Below are 27,983 nucleotides of genomic sequence, written 5' to 3' on the forward strand. Positions count from 1 at the left end.
AAAGACAGATGGTTCAGTGCAATACTCTTTAGAGATGAAAAACTAGGGGAAAAGAAAATCACTTGTGAAAATAGTCACCATCCTCTGTGCACTTTGTTCCTGTATAAGACAGAAATATTTATGCCAAAATGTGTGGTTTTTCTGGATACTTCAACACTTTAGCTTCCAGAAATTCTCATTTTTTAAATATAATAATTATTTTTCTGATCTGAAACTGTAGCACAAGACTACTATTCTTCTTCTAATCTGCTCCTCTGTTTTTATTTTTCTAGGCAGATTTTTGTCTCCACTATTTTTGAGACTGTGCATCCAGCAGGTGAAGTGGGCTCCACTTTGACACCTAGAATTAGCAATGTGTCACCCCAGCTTGAGCTCTTAAAAGAAAGAGGCAGATGTTGGCTCTAAGCAATGGCTGTGATTTACTTTCTGATTTTACTATGGAAAGTAGGTACTTTAGAAGTGTTGCAAAATGTAGGTAAGACTGAATATTTAAACTGGGCATCTCTTTTCAAAGGATTTCAGAATTTGCATTTGTCAATTACCTCACTGAAGAAATAATTGTTACCAACTATCCTGAATCTTCAGTAACTGATCTGAAGCCTTTTCACAGCATTGGATGGGATCAAATGTTCAGAGTCTCCTTTGTCCCAGACAGATTTATACTTTAAATAATCACAATTCTACAAGTTTCTAGAGAAAATCACGTTTCCACTGCTAGCTTTATACTCCTCTCCAGTAAATAACCTAATTCCCTCTGCATTAATTTCTTGATATAGTGCTTTTAATGCACTCGCATCTGCGATGCTGCATCCACTTTTAAGAAGGGTAGAAAAGATGACCGACCCAGGGAACTACCAACTTGTCAGCCTCTCCTCTGTACCAGGTAGGATCATGGAGCAGATCCTCCTGGAAGCTATGCTAAGGCATGGAAGAGAAGGAAGTGATGTGGCACAACCACACTGTTTCACCGAAGGCAGGTCCTGCCTGACCAACCTTGTTGATTTTTACATGGTGTAACAGTGTCAGTGGACAAGGGAAGATCCACTGATATCATCTATCTGGACTTTAGTAAGGCCTTTGACACGCTCCTCCATAACAACGTTCTCTCCAAATTGGAAAGATAGGAATTTCATGAGTCAACTGTTTGATTGATGAGGAACCAGTTACAAGGTTGTACCCAGAGAGTGGTGGTCAATGGCTGGATGTCCAGACGGAGATCAGTGACGAGTCGTGTCCCTCAGGGGTCAGTGCTCTGTAACAACTTCATCAGTGACATTGACACCAGCATTGAGCGTGCCCTCAGCCAGTTTATGGATGACACCAATCTGCCAGGTGCAGTCAATGCACCCAAGGGATGGGATGCCATTCAAAGAGGCTTAGATAGGCTTGAGCAGAGGGCCCAGGAGAACCTCAGGAAGATCAAAAAATCCAAGCACAAGGTCTTGCATGTGGGTCTTGGCAACCCCTGCTATCAACACAAGCTGGGGGACTGCCAGGATGGAGCCCTGTCAAAAAGGACCTCAGGCTAGTGGGAGATGGCAAGCTGGACATGAGCCAGCAATGTACTCTCACAGCCCAGAAATCCAACTGTAACCTGGGCTGCATCAAAAGAACTGTGTCCAGCAGGTCAAGGGAGGTGATCCTGCCCCTCTGCTCTGCGCTGGTGAGACCTCACCTGGAGAACTGCGTCCAGATGTGGAGTCCTCAGTACAGGAGAGATGTGGACCTGTTAGAGCGCATCCAAAGGAGGGCCACAAAAATGATCCAAGGGAAGGAACACCTCCCCTATGAGGACAAGCTCAGGGAGCTGGGGCTGTTCAGCCTGGAGAAGAGTAGGCTCCGAGGTGACCTGATAGCGGCCTTTCAATATCTAAAGGGGGGCTATAAGAAAGAAGGGGATAGACTCTTTAGCGGGGTCTGCTGTTATAGGACAAGGGGAAATGGTTTCAAACTAAAGAAGGGGAGATTTATACAGGATATAAGGAAGAGGTTTGGTTTTGCTTTTTGTTTTTACAGTAAGGGTGATGAAGCACTGGCACAGGTTGACCAGAGAGGTGGTGGGTACCTCGTCCCTGGATACACTCAAGGTCAGGCTGACCAGACTCTGAGCATCTCATCAGGTTCTGTAGGTGCTTTTGTTCAGTGCAGGGGAGTTGGACTAGATGACCTTTAAGGATTCCTTCCAACTCAAATGATTCTATGATTCTATTCTATGCTGCATACGTACCACTTGTATCGTTCCTGAAGGCGGTACCCGATAACCCCTTTTACCAAGGGACTCTAAAGTAATTACACCCTGGGGAAAAAATAAAGAAACAGTTAGCAGGGTGCAATACAAATCATAGTGCTCTACTCATTTCGTTGCTGCTTATTTTTAGAAAAAAAATTAAAGAATATAACACAATATTTAAGATGAAGTTAAAAATCAACAGCTTTGGCAGACCATTAAAAGCTGTGCAATAAGGAGTACATTCTGGTCTCAAAACAGCTTTCAAGGTTCCACCTGTTCAGACTAGCAGTCAGGGAGCTACAGAAAAATAAAAAGACATTCTAGAAAGAAAGCCTTCAGTTAAAAATGAAAGAACTGCCTGTCCATTTCTGTATGGCCTACAATTGCACCAATAATACTTCCATCCCCAAAGAATTAATTCTTGCTTTTCAAAGACAGCAGATGCACTTAATCTCCCATTCTAATGTAAAACTCCAGAACAATATCATCTGCTTCAGTACCAACAGGGATCTATAGAGTGTGAGCATCCCAGCAGCACCCATGAAGGAAAAGCACTCTGCTCCAGCACTGCTGAGCTCACCCTTGAGGCTCTGCATTTCAGCACGAACTCCATCATGCTTCTGTGCACAACTGGTGTACTGCACTGATACAGACACATCGAAAACAAAACATCCAACAAAAAAAAAACAACAGGAAAAGCACAGCAAAGAAACTAGCTAAACAAACAGAAACAATGTTTCTGATGATGGAGGCACGATACAAATGCTGCCTTAATCCTGTGAGACCCAGCCATAACTGCGTATTTACAACATGTGGGAAAGCCTTAAACAATGAAACTCTGCTAGTGAAATAAGCAATGCTACTTTAACCATTTGAAGAACATCAGAATCCTTTCATCTTCTGGAAAATTAGGTGAAATAATCTAAAAAGATGAAAGCAAGAAAATTGATACTACTTTTCTGTAGTTAAGAAAGATACATACAAGCTTAAACTGTATTATGCAAACTTAACTTGCAAAGCCATTTAACTTCATTTTCTGAATCAGTTCAGAAGCAGAATACCAAAATATGGTACAAATTCGAAGTCTGCACATTGAGATAATCAGATATTAAGCCCTGCTTACATGTTTAAATAAACTACTTACTGTATTTTAAATGCACATATACACAGTAAAACCTCTCAAAATGAGATCTGTCTCCCAGGTAACACCCAGGTTACTTAACAGGCATTCAAAATGAATCCAGCTGTCAGCTGGATGCTTTGAACTGTCGAATCAGACTTTTGCTTTTTACAGGGTAGCAATTTTTAGGCATTCAAACCTGTTCTGTCATTGCAGAAGTGCAGAACAGAATTAGTACTGCAGTGCTGGTGTAAACACCAACAGATTAAGCAGCTTATGAGAGTGATGTGCTTGACACTAGCTCAGACAGCAACTGCCTAAAAACGAAGGGCTAAGCAACTCCAACAACGAGTCTAACCTTTCCACCCACAACTGTACCTTGGCCTACCACCCAAGCTACTTACTGGGAAAGCATTTAGTTCCCCAGGACAGCAGCTTGTTTGGAAAACAAAATGTATCCTATTAGTCCAGCTATTGCCTCACTGCCTATTTTAAGAAAGTTGGATAAAAAGAGATGGTGGAGATCAACCACTCCAGTGATATTCCATGACCAGAACAGCTGGATGTTGGACACAGCAATGGGAGAAAACGCATTAGTTAAGAAAAGAGAAAGGATGGGAGGAAAGGACCTTGATCACAAGCAGCTGGAAATGACCCCTCCAAAGCCCCAGAGCCTGAACTCTACTCTTAGCTCTTGGGTTCCATCTCCACCCATGAGAATTTAATTCCCCAATCATCTGAAGCCAGCTCTGTCCTTATGTAAAAACTGCAGGGCTTTGAAATGCCAAAGGATGAGGGCTAAAATATCCTCCTGGAGGATACTGTGTCTACTACCACAGAAGTACCTGATCAGCTGAGAAACTCCGAATAGCTCTGGGTAGTTTACATATGTTTCTGTGCTAATTACAAAACATCTCAGCAAGCATTAGGGTTGTATGTCTGATTACTGTATTAGAGCACGAGTTAGGCAAGTTCACCTGCCTACAAGCTTATGAACTGCGTTCCACCTTCCTGGTTTTTAACAGAGGAGAGATAATTTGGACCATACACTCACCATGTAAGGAGAGGGTGCGTTATCATCTGAAACGCTGTAGAATGACACTTCAACTGGCAGGGTCATGTGAGTGGGACAGAAGACTCCACTGGCTCCCACTTCTGCTGTGAAGCCCTCGACGATGCCTAGCGGGTCTAAGCGAAAGTTCAAGACGGACTCCTGAAAAACGAAACATACAGCTTAGATTGAGACTGCCTCAAAATACAGCACAAAATCAAAAGGAGGAAACAAGAAAGCAAGTTTCTATGAGAACCTGGGTCCTAAGTGTGCCATGAGGTGACATACCAGAAATCACAACCGAGGCAGAAATGACAACAAACAGAGGAACATTCAGCAAGATGGTAGTGGTCTAACAGAAAGCATCATGCAACCCTGTCTTAATCTGACTCAGACCTGCACAAAAGCTCTCAGAGAGCAGTGGGATCTATTCACAACTTGTCTGAAAGAATCGACTGTAACCTGCAGCTTTTCTCAGCATATTCACTCCATGTTTCACAAGGCATAGTGCAATCCAGAAGTGCTACAATTAGTCATTGGCATTTGATGTGCTACATGAAACCAAAAGCTGGAGGCTACACTTCCAATATGTTGTTTACTACACTGATTTCATGTGGCTTTTGTGAAACATTGAGTAAGTTTCAAGAGTAAAAATGAGATTTTTCTTTTCCTAGGTTTATATATGACAAAAACAATAACAGTTTGAACCTCATTTAAGCCAACAGAACACCTCCTAAATTAACCATAGTTTAAAGTAAAAGTTAAAATTTCTGATTTTGTATCTGAGAGAGAAGACTTCTTTGGAATGAAATTCATGCCTTATTAGATGGAAATTAAAACAAATTTCATTCAATTTAATTATGAATCTTTACACTGTAATCAGGCTGGAATTATCCACACTAATGTGCTCTAAAAGCAGTACAGAAGAATAATAAAAATACCACAAGACTTCTAGACAATATGCAATACCTCAAAGTTTCCCAGAAGGCTAAGACTTGTTACTGGTGGAGCACTAGAACTTAGAAATGGTTTTCCATGGCTCTCTGGATCACTCTCTCTGTTTATACATTGCTGTGGGCTATTAAATAAAAAAGAATAAATATAAAGGATGAACACATTTCTTCTGGGTATAACCTGGTCTAAAAAGAATGATTTACTTACTGCATTGCAAAATACTGTGCTAAAGAAATACCAGTTGAACACTGCCTGTTAATACTCTTACAGAACACTTTCTAGGTTACTGAAGAATGCCTCCACCAAGAGATAGAGACAAAACAAATCTACATTGTTCATTAGCTCTGAATAAAGTAACAATATTCTCCTGTATGTAGCCATTTATCCTGAAGTTTCCACCACGCTACCATACTGACAGCTGTTCATGTTATGCTGTTATGCACATTAAAGTGTAAAAAGTCATGACTAGTCCCTTTCAAAGGTTATGCTCCCTGAGCAGATATAAAAGCAAACTATTTAACCATCCAACTCTAAGAACAAAACATTTCAAAAAAAAAAAAAAAAAAAGAAAAAAAAAGCTTTTCATATAATGGAGAAAAAAACTCCAGGGAAAAAGAAGAATCAATGATTAATCAATTTTCTGTTTGAGAGCTCAAGTGTATCCTACAGCTATCCCAGTCTTCGATGGGACAGAGCTCATCTCAGCAGTGGCTGATTTGGGACCTGAGACAAAAGCCATCAACTGATGAGCGCAGCAAGGGCTGCAAACCACTGCCTGCACCACTGCAATGAAATTTAAAAAAATTATTTCAGAATAAGAATTCTTTGAAAAGGCACCCACACATCTGCATTTGTTAATGATCTTTGTTGTTACATATGTTCTGTTTAAAGAAAAAGCTCAAAGTTTCTGGTAAATAAAACGTACCTTCTTGCTGACAAACATTTCAGCTGCAGTAGTGACGAATCCAGATCAAAGCACCCAGACTGTGTTTTCCTCTGAGGAACCTCAAAAGGGGAAGAAATTCTAATTTAAAAACTGTACTTCCAGTAAGCACAAATTTGACAGTAAGCTCAGGTTTGCCAAGAATCTGCATAACATTACAAAAACATGAAAACAAAGAAGAAAGCTGTTCTAAACTTATTAAAGCTGTTCTAAAATTACTAAAGATTCTGATTGACCGAACTGCTTCAAAAGATTGAAGAAAAACTGATCAACACAAACAGGAGCTTCCGGAAGAATACATGAACAAAGCAACAGGAACTAAATATGCTCCCACATCACTGTGCAGCTCACTCAGGAGGCTTTGGAACAGCGCAGTGTTAGAAATAAACAAGTTGTACCGATTTCCATCTGAGCTCCCTGAAAATATGACATTGTCCATAAGCACCAAAGAACAACACACACTACGTGCTATCAAAGGTAATAAAAGTATGTCAGTAGTTCTAATTGGGAATGCCTTTCTCTTTAGAAGCCCCAAACAACCAACCAGGAACTACATAGATTGCTCTTAAAGTAACGCCTCCTGTTTATGACCATGGAAAGTCCAACAGATACAAAGAGCACAATAACACTACTTGATAGAGGAAATTCTCAGCTGCAAAATGCTATTTTTTAGCGCAGTCCCCACCATTAGCTGTGCGTTTTTGCCAGCAATGAATAAGAGTCTGCCTGTCACACTGGAAAAATCTGCACCAGCAGAGATGACCCCACTGTCTGACAGCTGCTATAACAGTGGCACTGCTGGGAAAACATCACCCACACAGTCCATCTTTCCACCATCCAAACAGACGGAAATCAAAAGGCACCGAACCAGGACTATATGGTGGGTGTGGTAGAACAGTCCAGCCAAGATCAGCCACGTGCTCCATGGACTTCAAACTGGTACAGGCCTGGACAGTGACTTATCTTTCGCATTACCGTTGCCACCGCTGAAAGGCACAACCAGTCACCTTCCTGTTCTCATGCCCACTGTTTGGTCTCCAGAAACGTTCAGCAAGCATCAATAGATGTCAATGGGTGCCATTTTTTTCCACATGCAGGAACTCAATTCCACACCATTGCTGCACACACATTTCCATGTCAGACTAGCCAACACAATAAAACACGAGGCATTACTTTCAGAGCAGCCCTCATATAAATATGTGTTTCTGCCTTTTCACAGCAACCTTGTATCATTTACTCAGCTATATCTCTGCATATTGAATATGCTGTACAAACTGTTCACAGAAACAAAAACTTCAGGATAATAGGCCACCAGGGATTAATAACACACAAAAACCCCTTGGTGACTAAACACGTCAACTTCAAAATGCTTTCTTTTGCTTGCCGTAAAATGTTTTATTTTACCTTTTGTTACTCTTGAAAATCTACCTCTCATGTATTCTTTTTCAGAATTATTCAACTTCATTTTAGTGTTAACTCTGAAGATCCCTGCTGTAAAGGCATTCACTCTGACACCGAAAGCAAATACAAAAACAACTTCTAGGTATCTCGTCAAAGTTTCTACACTACACAGGAACTAAATGTTCAAAATACTCCCTTTCTCACATAAAAGTTGAGTCACAATTAAGCCATAATTTCACCATAAACTTACAGGACTTGAAAGCAGAGGCAATCCAGTTCGGGGATGAAAAGCCTTGGTTGAAGTTCCATCCAAGGACCGAAAATTGTGTTTCCGCCATATATTTGTGTGTTTTAGAGATGGTGCTTTCTGTCAGCAAAACAGATTGACTCAAGATATTACTGGGCCATTTCAACAGCCTATCAAGCTATCATTTGTTTGCTTGAGTGTAAAGAACTCCTGCAGCTGGTGCACCTGCATCATATTAACGTATTACGAAATAGATTCAAGTTCTCTTTGATTCAATCTACAAGCACTACAAACAACTGATTGTAAATGGCCACACACGACAGTGAGACAACAGCATGTGTATACGTGACACCTAACTGACTGCAGAAAAGGTCATTTCTAATGCTGTCACAGTGAGCAGGATGAGGCAGTGTTCTTCCTCACGTTAAACTTTTAATTCAGAAGGGAGGAGGGAAGCACCGCTAGGCCAAACTGCACTTCACTGGAAGCAGACAACAGTCCAACACTGCTTCACACAGCCAGACAAAATCCTTCCTCCTATCACCCTTAGCAAATATAGGCTGCAGTTACAAGTTACCTGACTGCCAGCAGCTAAAGAAACCGCCCTTTTTATCTCTGCTTACCTGCACCTCTGGGTTCTTCAGCCGTTCACACCTAATGGAGCCATCTTCTGTAGGTTTCTTCTGAGAAGTGCTTTGGAAATCAAGGCCTACTGGCTCTTCATTCTCATCATGTGCAGCTTTCGTTTTATCTTGTCTGTTTTTATTTTTGAAATTGTCGTGGTCTTTATTTAAATAATTTTCAATACTAATAAGCTGGGTATTTTGCTCATAAATACTTGGCTTTTTTGAGTCTTTATCTGAACATTTGAGTTCATTCTTGTGCAAAGAGTCAGATGCCTGCATCACAGTTGCTTTTTTTGTACCTTCAAGTATTCTGCATTTATCTATCTGCAAACTGCTAAAAGTGCCCGTGTTGTTACTCTCACTAACAACCGTTCTTTCTTTAAGTTTATTTGTGCAAATCTGTTCATCGATGCTGCTAAAATTTGAACACTGTTTAATTCTATTGGTTATCTGGTCTTTCTGCACATAATCAGACTGCATCATTTCCAACTTATCCGGCAATTCGGATTTATTTTCTTTAACACACAGTGATGACGTGCGCGTGTTAGTAAATGAGTGAGAAGTCTTATTTGAAGTCTGATGAAATGCATGTTGGACAGCATCACTAGGCTTTGCTAACACCAATTTTCTTCTTGCTTGAAGTTTCAGAGAAGCCTTCGACTCACCATCAAACCTAGGACTGATAGGAGTATCAGGTGTTTTCAACTTTGATTTACCACTGTCTTCTAGCAAAGAAAAACTAGATTTAGCAAAAGAAACAGAAGATGGTTGCTTGACTTTCTTCAGCAAATTTTCATCTTCATATGTACTTCGGAAAATTTTTGATGAAACCGGGCCATTCTCATGTACTTTGAACGGACGACCATTGACATGAGAAGTAGCTGGATCACAATGAATCAAGTGCTGGGCAATCCTTGCTATAACCTCCCGCCGCTCCTGGAGCAGAGAGTCAATGAGAGGGTTACCTTCTCCTGCAGATGGACGGCCACAGTGGTTCGCTGGAGCACGGGGATCGAGCCGTGGGATTTCTGGTATTGCTCTAGTTTTGCCTTCGCCACCATCATCTTGTATTGCATGATCTAAATTGACAGTAGGGACAGATGAGGTTTCCTTGCCTTTCCTCAGCAAGTTTTCATCTTCGTAATTACTCCGATAAGCTTTTGGTGTAGCTGTGCTGGTTTCATGTATGTTGAAGGGACGTCCAGCAACAACTGGGGAAGTAGCTGGATCACAGTGAATCAAGTGCTGAGCAATTCTTGCAATGACTTCTTGTCGCTCCTGAAGTAAGGAACCTATCAAAGGATTGGTTTCTCCTGTGGACTGATGAGAGCAATGACCATTCGAAACACGGGAATCAACCAAAGAAAGGGATTTAAAAGTTCGAACAGCTGTTTCGTGAGATTGTGTCTTACTGTCTGCTGCAGCATTGTAGCACTGAACTTTAGACTGCGATGCTGCAAAATCAGATCCAAGACCAGTAGATGGATAAAGCTTTAAATTTCTGATAGATGAAGTGAATTCAGGTGTCTTTCTTACATTAAGTAGGCCTTCGGGTATCACTGTCCATGCTTGTTTCCCACAGACACGCTGCGGACTGGAGGTACTGCACAGCTCTGCTGTACTGGATTCACTGTGCTGATGTAACTTACGCTCTTTCATTTGCTTTTCATAATAGCTAAGGTTGGTGTGAATACTACAGGTCAAAACTGGGTAATTCGATTGTCTGGGTAGGGACTGGACACTGACTTTCAAGGCCACATTGTGAGAAACATTAGGAACAGGAAAGACGTGCTCTGTCGGTGTCTGGGAGAACGTCCACTGCAGGTCCACGTCTGCAGCGCTCACCCTGAAACAGTGCAGAAGTGCATTTATAGACATACCTAAATAGGGAGCCTTTCATACTCTGTTTCGTGAGGCAAATTTCAAAAACAAAACACTGAAGCATTGTCACACAGCAACTGCCACACTTCATAAAGTATAGGAACCAGATACAAACACTACTGAACTGGGCCAACAACGCAGCACCCTCTGAAAGCAAAGTGGACCACAGGTAGGAAGAATGAGTTTAACCTGCAAACAGCAAAGCAAGAGCGTTTTTCACTTCTAACATACCTGTACAGAATGTTACGGGGAACAGCACCGTGTGAAACACTCAGCCATGCGCTCAGCTGGGAGAAGAAAACAAAAGAGCGAACAGCCAATAAAAGTGTCTTCTCTTCAATGAATCGATCTCCACTTCTGAAAAGCATTAAAAGAAACACACAGATGTTGGTCAGAATATACACAGAGAACTAAGAGAACCAGGACATGGAAAGCTGTTAACAGAACTAAGCTTTCACAGGATCTGTTGCTCCCTTTCCCCATTTGCCTTCTCTCCTATAACACGTTATCATCTCTCAGGCAAAAGGTCAAATGTCCTGTAGGAAATTACAGCCATAAAAATATAATATGTATATATATAAATACAATATATTACATGTGCACTGTTAGAATATTCTGTATTAAATACAGGAAGAGAAATCTACTTACAGATTTTCATTCTGAAAGTAAAACAGGCGATTCAAGCAAAACAACAAAATTCCTCAACACTTTGAAGATTACAGAGCCTGACTGGCTCCCATCTATTGTAAACATTTACAGAATTTAACAAGTCAAGCAACTATCAACTGATCCCAATATCCAACTTACTGTCGAGGAACTGGTTCCAAAATCCACCTTTCTAACAACAATGCATCTTGTTTGATTGCAGGATCATTTAAATCATTCCCCTCTGTGTTAGGCCCTTCATCACTATAGCAACAGTCTGGAAGTAACATCACTTCAACCATGATTGGAATATTGTTTTTCCACAGTAGCATAACCTCAGATCTGGTTCGCCTGGCTTGACGACACTAAGAGAGAATAAATGTCAACACATGTAAGCCATAAAAACATTAGCCACATTTAAACCTGCTTTAAAAATCACATTCCAAAGACCTCAAAAAGGGTAAGGGTCGAGTTCTGTAGACTGCACTGCACCAAATCAGCGATAAGATCCCAGTGCTATCAAATAACAAATAAATCATTGATGCCAGCAGTTGCAGCAACTTCAGTCAAAAATAAAGAGCTCATAGAAATTTCCCTAACTACCATACTTTGCAACTTCTACTAGTCTCTCCACAGGCCATCCTCAGCAATACCTTAAGAAATACTGTGTCTTGGATCAGACTAATTTTTGCATGAATAAACTGCAAACTCACGCAGCACTTTGTATCTTTCATTTGAGAGATGCTCCAACATCAATCCAAAAGAGATGAGGCGCATTTGATGGTGCTCCTGTTTTTTTTTTGAACCACTAACTTTTTAATATCACCTGAAAAAGCAAAAAAGTTCTGCAAGTCAGCCTACATCTCTCTCTCAAAAAAAAAGAAAACCACGAATGCTAAGAATAGCACTGCCAATCTGCATAAGAAAGACTCAAATAGGTACTGTATTCAGGTAGCTGTGCAGAACTTCATGTTCAAGGATAAAAGGCTTAACAATCTCATTTTAAGGACAGATCTGATCTATTATTAGTATGACACCAAATTACACGCTTGTTTAAATGCAGAGCTCACAGACAGCAATTGTTACCTGTGCTTAGCTACCAATCTACCAGGGGCTCTCAGCTGATTTTCACATGGTAGCAACGCTTCAGATGAAATGGGACCATCGTACCTGAGCCAGCTTGTCGCTGCATTCATGCTTAGTTGTTGGTGGCTGACTGGACTGCGCTGGAGGACAATGGAAGCCCTCTGTTCTGCCCTTTATCGAGTGTTCAGGCGTCCGACCCTCGGTGATCAGCAAGGCCAAGGAGACCAGGAACTCCTCAGCTTCATACTCGAAGTATTCATCTAAAGTATCTGCCATTTCAAAAAGACAAAAATCAATGTCAACTGCTGTATAACAAGCATTAACTGTAGCCGTCCTGCGGTCTGTTCCAAGGTACGCTTTAAACATGAGCTATGGGAAATGGATGTACCAGACTGCCTGCCTCCCCACCATGCCGAGAGCCATCACAACACCAAAACTCATCTTTCTTCTACCTATAACTTCGCCGCTGCAAGCATACAAAATTAGAAACGCTCTAAAGAAAGCTCCACAGAGTAAACTGGCTGTGTAAGGCTGCACCATCACAAAGCACAACAGTTTGTGTTGCGACCCACAGCTGAATCACAGCCTTTCTACAGGAAAACTCTCTCCTGGGTCCTAATGGAAGGAGTCTGATGGCAGCACGACTTGACATCCTTAACAGCACATAACAGATAAAAAGAAGACACACTGCATCACATAATACATTAAAAAAATCTAATAGAGAAAAAATAGTAAGAGTTAATTATATTAGAGAAAGTGGGACACAATGTTCTTTAAGATTTTTATAGCAAGTTCCTACTGCTGGGAGCCGGGATTATTTAAGAGAGGTCCATTTATAGTTACCATTAACAGCTTTCACACAGAGACAAGGTTCACAAAGAACATACAGAATATTCATTGTTTCGTACCACACTCAGTCCAAACTTGTGCAAAGAACCAAACCTCAACAAGTCTCCCTAAACAAAGCAGCAGCTGCACGGCTCCTCACGAGCCACGCTGGCACACGCAGCGCCCACGGAGCGCAACGCAGAGGCCCCAGTTCTGCAGCACGGCAGCAGTTCTTGGTTTTATGCTTCTGGGGGATAAAAGCAGGTGACAGCTACACCGCTCTAGTGTGAGCATCCTGCATCGTGCCCCAGAACAGAGCTGCCAGGAGGGACTGTTAACTTCAGCGCAGGTTTTGAACACCATGCACAAATGCCTTTCCTCCTGTAGAAAAGAGACTGTTCAAGAGGTTTTGCTGCTTTGTTTTTTTGCCTTTATGCCCCAGTACCTGAGCACTTAGCAAACATGGTAAGGCAGACCTGAACAATCTACAGAAGGGACACATTACGTGAGAACACCAGTGAAATGCCCGATTACTTGCATATAGAAACTACAAAGTGTGTAACACCAGCTTTTGCATGGATGTATTTGCTGAGCCCAGGCCTGTGCTCCACGGCCTGCAGACTATGTGAAGGGATCTACACACGGTATGTGGGAGAAGCCGGCTCCATTGCCAGGGATCCACACTCTGTACAGACGAGTCCCAGGCTGGATGTGGCTCTGGGCAGCCTGGTCTGGTGGTTGGCAGCCCTGCCCATGGCCAGGGGATTGAAACTATGATCATTATGCTCCTTTTCAACCCAGGCCATTTTATGATTCTGTGAGTCCACATCTTTACAGACTTCTTTCCTCTTTCTGAAGGGATGCACTTCTGTCTATGGGCAAACAGGAGAGAAGGCAGCAGGAGCCCCCGCTCGGTGGCAGCTCAGGGCTGGGTGCTGCCTGCACCAGGCACAGCCACCACCTGCCTTCCACCAAAAGCCCGAGGTGAGATGAGTTTCCCAGAGGACCCCACGTGCACCAAGCCTCGAGTCACCTGGCACGAGTTAAACTGGCCATTCCTCTGATGGAAGGCAGAAAATTACTAAAGAAGGGGGCACAAAAGATTAAAGGAACAGTAAATAACAGAGAGAACAAGTCACTTACAATGATGTGACTCACTGACAAAATGAGGCACCCGCAACTTTTTTTTTCCAGGCATACGCCCAAACAACAGGTAAGTCACAGAGAATAGGGAATGGGACATGGAAAATCTCTGAAAAGCACTGAAATGGTGCCTTGGTGCTAATACAAGCATCGTGCTCAACTCCGTATGTCCAAAGGTCACAGTGGTGTTAAAGTGGTCACAGCAGGCTGGATCACCATGGGAGCAGCTCTCCTGCTTGGCTGTAGGAACTGCCAACACCCAGAAGCACTCAGTGGCAGCCAGCACAAACTAAAGCAGAACGGCCTTGTGCCTAGCAGGTAAAAAAGGGGGGAAGAAACACTGCTTCCTGAGAGAACATCAGAGAAATCCATGTAGTTAAGCATGTAAAAGCACTGAGGTTTTAATGAAAAGAAATGAAAGCACTCCATCAAGATCCAGATGCGCTTACACAGACAGATCCCAGCTGCTTATGGAACAGAAATGAGCAGAGTGGGATGCAATACCTGAAAATTTACACTAGGAAACTGCAAATGGCAGTCCTTAAAGGATGGCCAACACCAAGCACTGAGCTAGGAGAAGCTACTGAGCTAGGAGAAGCTACTGCTCTCTTAACAGCTTATAAACACAAGGCCAACAGTTAAAAATAACGTCAGCAATGTAACAAACAAGACATCCGATCCTGAATTTTAATTTTTTGAAGCACAAATAGCAATGGTTATTGAGAAATGTGCTTTCCTACAAATGCCATGTGGCATATTGACTTTTTTAGCTCCACGTGATTTCTGTATTATTTGGCAACTTGTAATAGTTTCAGTAGAGGAAAAAAGCCCTGTGAATGCTGAGAAGCATGGTAATTGTTCCTACACAACAGACACAGATGATGCAAGTTGATGTAATTGAGGACAAGGGTGGAAAGGCATTTATAGAAACAGCAAACTCAGTGTTTAGCGAAAAAGAATTCCTGGTTATGTGTGCTGCAGCAGTTTGCTTTTGTCTATAATTCAGCCCTGTTTAAGACACGACACACTGTGCACAGAATCACCTCCAGCCTATAACTTCACTATGAATATAGTATATTTTATTCTGCTTCATTTCTAGCAACAGAACACGCAAATGCATAATATAAGTGATCCAGCAGTGCATGTATTTTCTTGCCCTTAAAGTGGATAAAACTTCAATTGGTTGACACAAGTACATGGGAATTAAAGTAATAAGGCACGACTGCCCTTCACTGCTAATTGAAACTGAAGTGTACTGACCAGCTAGTCACAGGAGACAGCAACAGACTGCTGTAGGAGGGAAAATACATATATATATAAATTTTGAATGAAGCTATTATGCTATACTTAGAACCAGGCACACAGTGCTGAGAACTTAGACCTGGAGGCAGTGTTTTGTCTTCCTTTGTCTCTTCCATACACCAAACAAGAACTACTTTCATACATCTTTCAGACAAACAGGAAAGCACATTTAACAAGAAATATCAGGAAGAGTCTTCAGATCCTTGCCCTCCCCTGTCTTTGCACGCATGCACAAGTCATAGGGGCACTGTAGCAAAGGACAAGAACTCAAAAACAAAGGAAAAGCCAGGACAAGCACACATAGTGCAATCTCTTGAACTCACGCTCACAAGCAAGCCCTAATCTCACCAAGCTGGGACAGACTCTCCCAACACAGCTGAGCCAGCTCTGCCCAGCGACTTCTTCCCCAGTCAGGTCACAGCCACCCAGACCAACTCCCTTCCCTTTCCTATTGCTGTATTTTCTGCAGTAATTACAGAAAATGCTTTTGTGAAATGTGCAGTAGAGGAGCAGTTAATCTCTCTCCTAGCTGAGACATAAAGCAGACACTGGTATCGTGCACCCAGGCGCTCCACCATGCCTGCTGCCAACCCTGCTCTTCTACAGCCGCAGGGACCTCCCCACACTGTCATCTAGGCTACTCTTAGAAGTCCATGAAGCACAGCTAGTAAAAGCTTTAAATATGCTCTAAGATGGCCCAGAGCATCCCTGAAAAATCTGTAGGCATCCAGAATAGATTCTGAAGGCCACCTGTATAATCAGACTCATAGTTCACTTACTGGGAAGCAAGGAAACTGCAGACCCAAGCAGGAATTGCCCCACTGGTGCAGTTCAGGTGCACAGCTGGATGCTGGCCCCACTGCTTGCTCAGCCCCACATCTTCCCCCGCACCTCTCCAACCCCCCACTGACATCCCTCCACATTACATTTATTTTCCAGTGCATTTGGTACCACTCCAGTGTCAATTTTTGGAAAGATTAAAAATATTGCTCCAGCGTGTGGATTTCTTATTTTGTAATTATTATTACAGGCAGCCTGTAAGGAGACTTCTCAGTCTGAGGCTCCAGGCCACAGATATCAGGTACACTAAGGAAGCAGTGGCCGCTCTGCAAGGGTCGGAACAAGGAGTTCCCATCTCCTCCTAGCAGAGGCTCTGCAAGGCACATTCAAATTTCAGCAAGGGCTCTATGGCCCTCCCTGCTAACAGCCAACAAATGGGTTTTATTATCTCATTCCTCCAAGAATTGGGTTAAAGGTAGCTCTGCGTTTTAAGAGTAAGGCAGGGATTCAAAAGACTACTGTAAAGGAAATGAAACACAATGTAAACATTTGACTAATAGCTTCTCTTCTGGAATTAGACCTATGGATGCTTCAGTTAACTAATCCCATGTTGTGCTCTACTTCAAAGAAAGCTGCACTTGAACCTCCAAAATCCGTCATTTTCTGGATGTTGTGTCTACACGCTTCAAGCCCGTAATTACGTCTGAAGTCACAGAGCTCACAGGCCTTGCAATATTAAGGGTTTAAGTATAATTTAAGCTATCAAGAGTCAAAACCATAAGCCAGCCTATGCCTTTCATGAAACAAGCCATTAGCTAAGTTTACTTAAATTCTAGAAAATGCAATGAACTGGTGACTCACCTTATCTGAGGAATGCTCTATAGACTCCCCCCCAGCACTGACTCCTGCGGTAGACTGACTCCTGGAACAGAAGTGCAGTACCTCATGGCATTTCTACTGCCTCTTTACATTTCCCAGAGAATCGAGCTGAACCATGACCTGCTCACTGCAGCACCTCAGATGCAGGCAAGAAATGGCAGCACAGAACACTAAATTGGGACTGATGCTCAATGAAGTAGACTAGAAGCTATGCAAGTGCTGGATCTACTTAGTTCTGTATAGAAGAACAGCAAACAAATGCCTTGGTGATCTTACAACCATTTACACTCAAGAAAGAAAAAAAAAGAAGGAACAACAAAACATCACCTTCTAACAGGTAATTTTAAAAAATGAGACATGACTCCATGGCAGCCAATGAAGCTACTACAGAGCCATACAAATGGATGAGCACCACCAGACCCCATCACTGCACTGCCCACCTGCTGCAGCTCTGCTGGGCACACCTCTGCCTTGGAACTCACCCAGAGCCAGCTGTGCAGCACGTGAAGTCGCTGAAAAGACACCAGGCTTAGAATCAGGCTGGACAAAAAAAGTACAGTTCACATGAACTGTTTTTGCTGAAATCTATTCGGGGTCAAACCGTTCAGTGAGTACAGAACAAAAGCAGTTTAATTCATTTCAAGCTGAAACGCTCGGCAGCAGTCTCAGAAACCACTCCCTTTGAGTGCAAAACACAGACTGTGAACTGCTCTGGGTGTTCCCATCCCGCTTCCTGTGCCTTGGCTGACATCCTACTCTGCCATCACCACACTGCTCACTGAGTCACTGCTCTTCCCAACTGTAGCCTTCTATTTTTACCTAGCAACATCAGGTTAGCCTGCTACTTTTGACTTGTTGGCATTCCACCAAACCAAACTCCAGATCCAACGTCAGTATTTTGGTCAGGGAAACTGATTTTATTTTCACTAAACTGGGAAAAGAAGGGGAACACTTAAGAACAAACAATGTGAGCCAAATTGTTTCTCACTCCACAAGGAAATGACAAATGGAGAAGCAGAGCAGTCGTTACGATTTCATGGTCTGTATTTATGTAATGGAAGACTATACCTGAAAACAGGCAGCAAGTTTCAAACTCAGTTCCAACCCTCCATTCACTGAGCTGCAAGAAAAGCTCTCTATTCCACAATACAGCTGCTGCACTGTATCCTCACCCAGGTAAACGAGTGCTGGAATGTTACTGTGAAGCTGTAAGAGCCTCAATGCTGACATTTGAAAAGACGTTTAGCATTTCACATGTAAGCAGGTTGGAGCAACACACACTTTTTGCTGATCCCACAGCTAGCACTCGACAGAAGGAGTTACAAAAGATGCTGCTTGTACTAACATGCTATAACCAGGCAGGCACTGAAAGCAAAAAGGACTTTTGCCTGAGTAATGCACTTAATTAAAAACACATCAATTTGTGTTTTCCTTTACATTAGGATTTCCTAGATTGCCACTTGGTTAAATGTGATACGCACGAAAAAATCTGCACAATTACATTACTACATTATTGTATCAGAATGAACAAATTTTGCCTGATTATAGTGAAAATAAGTTGCTAAAATTGTTCTGTGAACCTAGCTGGTTCACAGGAGCAGGGTGCACAGCCGAGCCCCAGGTGAGCATCCAGCTCCACCAGCAGTGTGCACCTGCAGCCCCCAGGTGGGCTGGGAACCAGCAAAGCTGGGAATGAGGCAGCACATCACCTCAGGACAGAAAACAGAGCCTCCTTAAGCTTATGGAAGATGCAAAAGCTTATTCCTTATTCTTTAGGTTTATTCCAGAAAACAAGCGAGCATCCTTATATTCGAGTACAGATTTTCCTGTATGAGACTTCTAGATCTCCATTCAACCATCTTTTCAGGCCTCCTTCAATAACTGATTCTGAAGGAGCCCTCTTAGAAGGACAAAGTCTCATCCCTCAGCAGGGGCTGTGCAGAGATGAGGAAGGCAGAGAGGAGCTTCATTGCTCTAACTTGCTAATTTGAGAACCGACTTGGCTGCAGCCACATGTACAGACTGAAAGCTTCCATCAACTTGCTTGACCTGCAGCTAGCTGTGAATACCACACTGCTGCAGCCCCACAACTGCTGCTTTCTTTTCAATGGAAGCCTAACAATTCACAATGAAAAATTACACGTGTTTGGCTGCACTCACCTCTTCGTGCAGGCGAAACACCATATAGCAGTTGCAGCAGTTCAGTACTGGGAGGTCTGACTCCAGTTGGACGCCACCGCATCCCTCCATTAAACAGGTCGGCAGCAGCTCTGCATTAAGATCTGGCTGTGACTGAATTTTTATAATATATAAATAAAAATGGATGCCAGAAATTTTATGTGAGACCTTAAACACAATACAGTTCAGCACCGCAGACATAAGTTTCCTCTTTAATTTGTTTAACAATCGAGCTTGACAATGATTCAACTATTTGCAGACTTCTGCAATATTTTACACAGAATTGGTCTGAAGATGTAAAGCAACAATTTGTGATAATAAATCAGTCTCAGATGTGCCTTAAAAAAAAAAAAAAAACAACTGTGGAGTGTTGCTTAAAACCCTACAGTAGGTATTTTAGTGCTTATAAGAGCTGCCAGAGCAGCCCTCTACTTAAACCACACGTTTGTATCCCATGCTGCCTGAGTTCCTCTGCAGTTCATTGTTCTGTCCCTTTACATCTTTACAATATATGTCAGTGTAGTTGGGAACAGCATGCACAGCAATACAGACGTGCCAAAAAAAGCCTCTTTTGTTTTAAGTCAAGGTTTCCCACAAACACTAAATGTTAGTGTCTTTGAGGTATTTCAGACTTTATCTCATCACCTTAGATAATTACAGTACTTAGAAACTTTGACAACGTAATTTCAAGTGTTCTTGTGCTTGTTTCACTGCTAACACGGATAAAATAGCATTTCTTTTTTGAGGAGGAATGTAAAGAGCCTTCAGTTCTCAAAGACCGAGCAAGTGATTCTGAAGAGTCATTAAGGAACTGAACAGACCTGGAGTGGGAGCACGCAGAAGTCCTCAGTGAATGCCAGCTGCACGGTGTGCGAGCACAGGTCCCACTTTGTTTCATAAACACCTGGTATTGCAACACAGACAAAAGCACCACAGACACAAGCTGGTGTTTTTGTTCCCTAAGGTTACTGCAAGGAAAAGAACCGTTACAACACGTGACATGTGCTTCAGATCATAGCCAGGACTCTCGAAAATAAACCAGAGCAAATTTGGAAAATGCAACGTGAAATCCAAACACCCAACGCTGACTCACTTTGGGTGGAATCAACAGGGATGCCACAGCTGCAAGAGCCAGGGGAATCCCTCTGAACAGTGAGCCACGCGTGATGGGAAACCAGCACCCAACACTCGGCCCACAAAGCAAAGATATGGGAACAGTTTCCCAAGAGTACCGAGGGACCTCTTGCATGATGAACTTCTCTCAAAGTTACCTATCAGTACGTGTTTTTAATAAATACAGCAACTTCTCAGCTTTACTGAGGCACGCATCAAAAAGCAAACCTATGAGCCAGAAAAGGATGTGGGATGGGGAGGATGAGAGAAATTAGTTATTTTGGGGAGAAAAAAAAAAACAACACTGATGACCTGGTCCAATTTTCTGGCTAAAGCAGTCAGCTCTATTAAAATGCTATTACAAGCTGAGTCCTCCCATGTGCATGATTAGTATGTCAGCTCTTCAGGGGCACGAGTTCTGATCCTCACCCAAACGGGTCGCTGCTACAGCTCTGGTGTTACCACCAGCACAAGAGATGCTCCCAGCACAGTCAGGCTTTCCACACATACATTCCTTGGAAAGTATCCTTTTAGGAACAGAACCCACATGAGCGCTGCTATCTCACCAACTGTTTGCCTTACAAACACGCACGCCTGCTGACCCTCTGCCCCCTGTTCAGGCAGCACACTGTGGCCTGAGGGCTGGTTCCCAGGAGCACCACCCAGATCCCACAGGGCAGAACAGCCTTCTGACAGTCCCAGACACTCATCTGAAAGCTAAAATTAACACCGCTAGAGCAAGAATAGCAGCGCTGCACTCACAGCACATCCGTCCAAAACAGCCGTCCCTCCACGAGGGCAGAGGCAAGGCAGGGGCCGGCCGGCCCCGTGGGCTCTGACCTCACATCACCCATAGCCCAGCCCTGCTCCCCGCCGCACGTGGGTCTGTAACGCCCCGCACCGCCTATTCTTAGAACATACTTTCCAGAGAATCTCAGGCACAGGGCTCAGCCTTCCCCACCCCTTCCACAGCACAGCAGCACCCAGCACCTCGGGTCGCAGCACTGTTGTGCCAGCGGAGATCCGGCCCTGCTCTGCACATCCAAAGCCAGGTGACCTGCAAGCCAAGGCACAGAGCAATGAATCACAAGGAAAGGAAAACAGCGTGCTAAAAATAGCAAAGCAAGCAGTGTATGGAGAATAAATGTTTTTATCCAGTTGAGGCCCAAGATCCTCCAGCAGCTCTTCTGTATTTTGTGCAAAACAATTCACAGAAGCAAAGAGTGATGAAGAAATAAAAGCAAACCTAGATTCTCCTCGATGACTTATAAATTATATTTAATCAACAGTACACAATGGGGAAAAAGTGTTGAGTTTGAAACCAGCAGAAAATACACTAACACATGAATTAAGTATTCAATTAAACTTCAAACAGAAGATGCCAAAATTACTTTCTTTACTTTTAGGGGAAATTGCCCCACGTTGTCTTCAGTTCAGAAATGCTGGAGAGTCACTGTCAACTGCACATAAGCAACATGAAGGCTCTGCCCACCCATCGCTTCATCCGACACAAATGCCTGCAGATGCTCCAGCTGAGCGTCAGACCAAAGAAGTCCCATAAGCAACACCAACCCCAAGTATGCAACAGCCACTTTTCTTTCACCAGGAGATCACATGGAGATTTTCTGATACAAATCTATAAAGAAAATATGTTTCATTATTTTCAAGCAACCACAACACACAGCTTTGTTGTTTGGAGAGGATGCTTTTTAAAAAAGAGAAAGAATGAAGTGCTTCACACGGGTGGATTTCACAACCAACCATCACCCTTTCCCTGATGTGCAGAAAGGGCTCTCCCTGGATCTTGCCACACCAGCCTGCATCTCCAGTGCATGGATTTGACAGCAGTGCACGAACCCTGGAGCTCCTCAGACAGGAGCTCTGTGCAGTATGAGAGGACAAAGCTGGAAGCCCAGGCTCTGGCTGGGCACAGCGTGTGGGAGCAGCCCCAGTGCCAGCACAGCTCCTGCTCCAGGCAGCACCAGCAGGGCCCACCCTCCCCATGGGACCCACCACTGGAAACAAGTGTGCAGAGGACAGAAAAGATTACGCCTCACCAGCAGCCAACCTGAAGAGGAAGGTACGCCTGGCTGGTGCCTCACAGGAAACCCTATTTTCCTGTTGTCTTTTTTGATTCTCAATACACCTTGTTGTGTTTTTCTGATGACATCTTTCTATGTAATGAGCAAGTCACTTAAAAGACAGAAAAAAAATATCAAGATTTTCCATGGACTTGCCAACATTCCTGTTGTCTCCCACTCACTGAAGCTCTAAACTTTTGGTGCCAACTACCCTGGCGTTAGCTTCAAGTCCATCAATTACCTGTGCTTCCCTCCCTCCCATGTTTACCCACAGATGGGAAGTACAAACTGCAAAACAATGCTGAGATCAGTTTATCTGCCTCATCAGTATCATCCTTTGTTTCCTTACAGACCTCTCTTGGAAGCATTGATTTCCTTGCTGGATACTTGCATAAGGTCCAAGGTGAGGACAGTCTTTTTTTTCCACATTTGTACAATGCACAGCAAAACACAGCCCTGGTACCCGAATGGGACTCTTAATTTGTATCACAGACAACAAGTGCTAATCACCAGATCAGAATTCCAGAAGTTTGCTTCCTTTCTCTCTAGAAGTAATAGTGTGGCTGAAGAATGATTTGATCCATCAAGGTAAGCAACCAGGTTCAGTATGCTTGTATGTAAAGGACTTTCTTCACTCTACAAAGAAGCCTCTGGCACAGTGTAAGACCTGCAGTCATAAATGTATCTCAGGAACAGCAGCAGCTGAAGAAACTGTTCTCGAGAACACTGATAAAGCAGGCTTACAATAGATTGTTTATGCTTTGTGAGAAATGACTCACATTCAGGAGTATTCCCAGACCCTGGCCATGGCCTTCCCAGGGGAACAGGCTAAAACCTGCTTCAGAAGCACTTTTCTGCAGTGGTCTCAGTGCCATGTAGTTTAGCCTTCACAAATGCCTTTTCAGGGGTCCTGACCTGATGAGAGATCATCAACTTTCTATTTCAAATTTAACCACAGCACGTACAGCAACTGCACAGCAGCTTTGCTATCACACATAGGAAAGTTAACGCTTGGGGTCCTTCCAACATGCTGCTCCTAGCAGTCAGGCACAGGTACATTTGCAAGAAGAGCATGAACAGAGGAAAGCTGTAGCAGTGTTTCTCCAGAACGCTCTTCTAGTCTCCCACAGTTTTGCCCCACAAAAGGAGCAGAGAAGGCCCTACCTTGTGCAGTGGCCAGCAGAGATTCCAGCTCCTCTACGGCCACAGACAAAAAGCCACATCCATCCCATGAGCTACAGCCCTACTTTGCTTCTCTGTACCACACCAAAAACCTCTTCCTCCACACTTCATCCCTTTCAGCACTCTCCCTGTAGCAATAGGTAATTTTCATGTTAGGTTACATGAAAAGGATTCAGGTGGATCTGTTCAGATGATTAACTTTCACATTTAAACGTATGCTTTAACTGACAGGCTTCTTAACATGCACAGTACTTCAGATGCTTTTAAAAAGATCTTACGGGAACAAAAATACACCAAGATCTCTAGGAATTCACATCCACGTTCTCCTAGTTTATGTTTTCTTCTCCAGCTGCTCCGCTCTGCCTTTTAAATTTATTTTAAAGCCGTAAAATCAACAAGTCCTCTTCGGTTCCAAAAACTTTGCTGAAACTGGAAAAATGTATTAGTTGCCATAGGAACAGCAAGGAGTCACTGGGTCAGGATGCAGAGAACTTCTCTTGCTCTGCCTGATCATTTCCATCAGAAGTTCAGCCATCTCTTATTAACTATTTAACAACAGTCTTGCTTGTTATCGCTGCTGCCTGCCATTTAAGTTTGCAGAACCCATCGCCCCACCTTCAGCCTTTTTGTAAACTCCTAATGAATGTGAAAATTCAACTAAGAGCTCAGTTTTCTTCCAGGTAGAATGAGCACCACTGCCAGACTTAGCCTGCTGGTCAATATTCTCCTTTCTCACCAAGGAAAAGGCATATGCTTATGCAGACACTGGAAGTAGCAGCTTTCTTCTCAAAAAACTTCAATTTGGAAAGATGGTACATGGCTGAACTGCAAGACATGCTGTATCCCTCCCATTTAAGCACACCCCACTTATACTCTCGACTTCCACACCATCTCCTGATCTTCAGTGTCTCATCTTCCCAGAAGAAACCAGGTTTTTAACTTTCCTCCAGAATATGAACAGTGTAGACTCAACGATGTGTTACTAGCAGGGAAATATTGCCTTGTATCCCCAAAGAGGATCTGAAATACATTCATCTACTATTTCTACATACTAAGAAAACAAAAACTTGGTTGTCATACTTGCAAGCTCATCATTTGGAACTTGAAATCTTTTACCTTGGCCTCAGTATCTTCATTCAAATCCATTACCTAAAGCAAAGCACTGACTGAGTGCTGGGACAGCTGGTCAGGCTGGCTGCTCTTTGCTCATCCTGCTCTCACAAGCAAGTGGGAAGCCACACACTGCCAAAAAGGAACAACATGACTGTTTTTCATCTACTGCTACCAAAACTACTCAACAGAAAAAAATAAAATCAGTTAGGATTAGGAACATCTAACAGGCCATTGGCAAGAAGCCCTTGTTTGTCACTTAACAAGGAAGTGCTGCATTATATATACGCTGAAACATTCTGCTTACAGGTACAGCCAGTAAAGGTCAGACCCCTAAAATTACAGTGATGGAAAAAAAAAAAAAGATGGAAAGAGCATTGCAGAGCATCACAAGACCAAATCACACATCTGAATAACAACACAATATTTTCCATCTAGTCTTTCACTTGGATGACATGCACACCACCAGCCTGCTATATGCACAGTTTCACCATAGCAAGAACTGCAGCAGAGAGCCATGGTTAAGATGCCTTTTCTGACTCCACTGAGATGAGGGATTTTGCAGATAACACTGCACATGTGTAGGACAGATTCAGTATAATGCAAAGGCTCAGAAACTCATGTGATACTGTGTCAAAACAAGAAAACAGACCTTTCCTTACTTCTGGTTCCAAAGAGGAAGATGCAGTCAAACAGTCCAGTGTGCATAAAAAGGTTTTTTCTTTTGCCATGTTCAGGAAATGTATCCATCAGAAATACTCAGCTTCACAAGGGAGGGCTCCATGAATTACACCCAGGGCAGCTCTCTGACTGTCCAACCCCGCCAGCTCCACAGATTTGGTTCAAGTCCAGGAAGCTATCCAAACACGGATGGCACATCTAAGCCCAAGATAAATACAGGCACACTGAGGAAGAATTGTTAGGCACAGTTCTGTCTACATGTGAGGCACTTACTAATGCTGCTGAGCTGTTTTGTTTTGTTTTTTTCTTCCCCAGAATACCTGAAAAACAAGAAAGTGAGAAACAAACCAAACAGTGCAAATGCACTGCTAATAACAAGGCTTTAAAAGAATGTTTACGAGGAAAAAGATAGAAACATTCAAGAATTCAAGAATTTTATTTGAATGGACAACACACAAAACATGAGGCATGTAGAATGCGGGTTGAGCAGGAGCTGGTACCCTCAGAACTTTATTAGAACCATCGAGTCAGAGAGAAGTTGCTCTTACTAACCTAAAGCTTGAGCAGCACTCCTGCTAGAACAGAACTAGCTGTAGGGGTACTTAACAAAAACAGCAACCAAAAACCACACACAATTAAAAAAAAAAAAAAAAAAGAGGGCTTGTTAGAAAATGTGCTCAGGTGAAGAATGTAGATTGTGAATCCAATTATTTTGTCTGAAATACAGAAAGACAAAACAAGAAACCCACAGGAAACCATTTTCACAACATGTAAAATCTGACCTGTAGAACTGCCGTTCCTTTCTGCATTCATCTTCTCTTTACACTTTTCTACTCCATCTCACAGATCTCTTTGATGTTACAGTCTGCTCGCTGCCATCTCAGCGGTGGGTAATGTATCCCAAGGAGCTCTGTCAGAACACGCCTGACCACCCCAAATCCTCCCCCTAGCTAGCAGGGCTGCCTTCAGCCTCAGGAGTGTCTTTAGTACTTGCAGTCCAGGTTACTCAGAGCACAGGACGGAGGGAAAGAAGCAGGGCCAGCAGGCCAAAGGCAAGCACTGCTTCTTCATCAGAAAGACAAGGAACTTGGAAAGGACAGAGACCAAACTGACGATGAAGTAGCACGAAGCTCTTCAGGTAACTTTTCCAACGCTATTAACCTTCACCTACAAGGCCTGCCCTTAAGTGGTTAAACAGTAACCTGCAAAAGTAAAAAAGTTACAAAGAGACAATATACACTTCTCATTTGAAAAATGTCTGGGAGAGCAGCCAAGCCCATAAATTGTTTTTAAGCTTTATTTAGGGGGATAACCAGGAACGTTACAGCTGTGCAGGAGACTGCTCAGTTTAAAATGGACACCAGAGTCTGCAACCGAATCCTGAGTGCATAAAAGAGAAGGTTTTGGTGGTTTTAGAACTGGTTACACAGCACAGCTCAGCTACCAACACAACTAAGTCATGCTATGGAGCTTCACTGGTCTTCCGGTACCCCAAAAATTAAAATGCCACAAAGCACCAAAACATAAAGGCTTAACAGAACGTTGTAAGTATGCCTCCCCCAAAAACATGAACATTTTCTACAAGGGTGGAAAACAGCACACATTAAATCAACGCATTTGAAATGCAAAATAGTGCAACAGTAGTGAAATTCCCCTTGTCCTCTTCCAAAACTCCTCACTAGTACTTAGGGGCGATGTCTGGGTGAGCCAAAACCACATTCCCACACACGCCACCTGAGTCCCCTGTCCCATGCCAGGAGAGGAACACCTGAGCTCAGGGGCTGCCGGACAGCCCTTGCTCCTGGGTAGGAATGCAGGCACCCACCGAGCCCCAGCAGCACCAGCATCCCGAGAGGCATTCGAAATAAAAAGGGATGGCTCACTCTCGATTTAGCATTGGATTCAGTATGCTATTTAATTACCTTCCTCCACAGCCCAGATTCGAGCAGACACTAAGCTGCTAACTGAAAATATACGTTCGTAGTTGTCCCCAACACTGACACATCTGCATCAGCTTCGTTCGCCCCCAGACAACCTAGCAGTGGCAGAGGACCGATAATGCTTTCGTGCATTGTTTCCAGCAGAAAAGAAAACACTGCAAGTTTCCTCCTGCTGGAGGAGAGAAAAAAGGACATGACCTCCGTGGCAGGGCAGAGTAGGGCAGGAACCCAGCCGGGCCGCGGGGCTCCGGGCAGGGGTGGCTCGGTCCCCCCAGCAAGGAAGCGGCAGCCGCAGTCGGCAACCCGCCGGCAGGCCCGGCACCAGCCGCCCGGCTTCACCGCTCCAAACGCACCCCTCGCGCTGCGGGCGGCGTAGCACTGCTGCCGCGGCACCGACGGCGATCCCTTCCGACCAAAGCCCTCGGCAGGCTCCCGCACAAAGCCGCGCGGGGTTAACTTTTCGCGGGCGGTCCCGCAGCCGGAGCGGGCGCGCGCGGAGCCACCCCCGGCACGGCGCCCGCCCGCCCCGCTCGCACGGCCCCGGCCCCGCAGCCCGCCCGCTGCCGAGCCCCGGCTCTCCGT

At 43.6% G+C, this 27,983-nt stretch overlaps 1 protein-coding gene across 6 annotated transcripts in view; it reads right to left on the reverse strand.

Moving 5' to 3' along the window:
* ATOSA (atos homolog A) overlaps positions 1-27,983 on the reverse strand; it is a 42,931-nt gene that overhangs the window by 5,100 nt on the left and 9,848 nt on the right. For 3 of the 6 annotated variants that reach the window (XM_048956867.1, XM_048956868.1, XM_048956866.1), the window contains exons 2-10: positions 12,269-12,453; positions 11,261-11,463; positions 10,685-10,810; positions 8,570-10,418; positions 7,950-8,066; positions 6,281-6,360; positions 5,371-5,479; positions 4,405-4,563; positions 2,228-2,296 (exon numbers count right to left, since the gene is read on the reverse strand). In XM_048956867.1, the coding sequence (XP_048812824.1) occupies positions 2,228-2,296; positions 4,405-4,563; positions 5,371-5,479; positions 6,281-6,360; positions 7,950-8,066; positions 8,570-10,418; positions 10,685-10,810; positions 11,261-11,463; positions 12,269-12,453 (2,897 nt within the window). Of the gene's footprint in view, positions 1-13; positions 1,882-2,227; positions 2,297-4,404; positions 4,564-5,370; positions 5,480-6,280; positions 6,361-7,949; positions 8,067-8,569; positions 10,419-10,684; positions 10,811-11,260; positions 11,464-12,268; positions 12,454-19,276; positions 25,400-26,243; positions 27,835-27,983 lie in introns of those variants that run through there. The other 3 variants (XM_048956865.1, XM_048956864.1, XM_048956869.1) reach the window with 3 other exon arrangements.

The sequence above is a fragment of the Lagopus muta genome, chromosome 10, assembly GCF_023343835.1.
Source record: "Lagopus muta isolate bLagMut1 chromosome 10, bLagMut1 primary, whole genome shotgun sequence".
Taxonomy (NCBI): Eukaryota; Metazoa; Chordata; class Aves; order Galliformes; family Phasianidae; genus Lagopus; species Lagopus muta.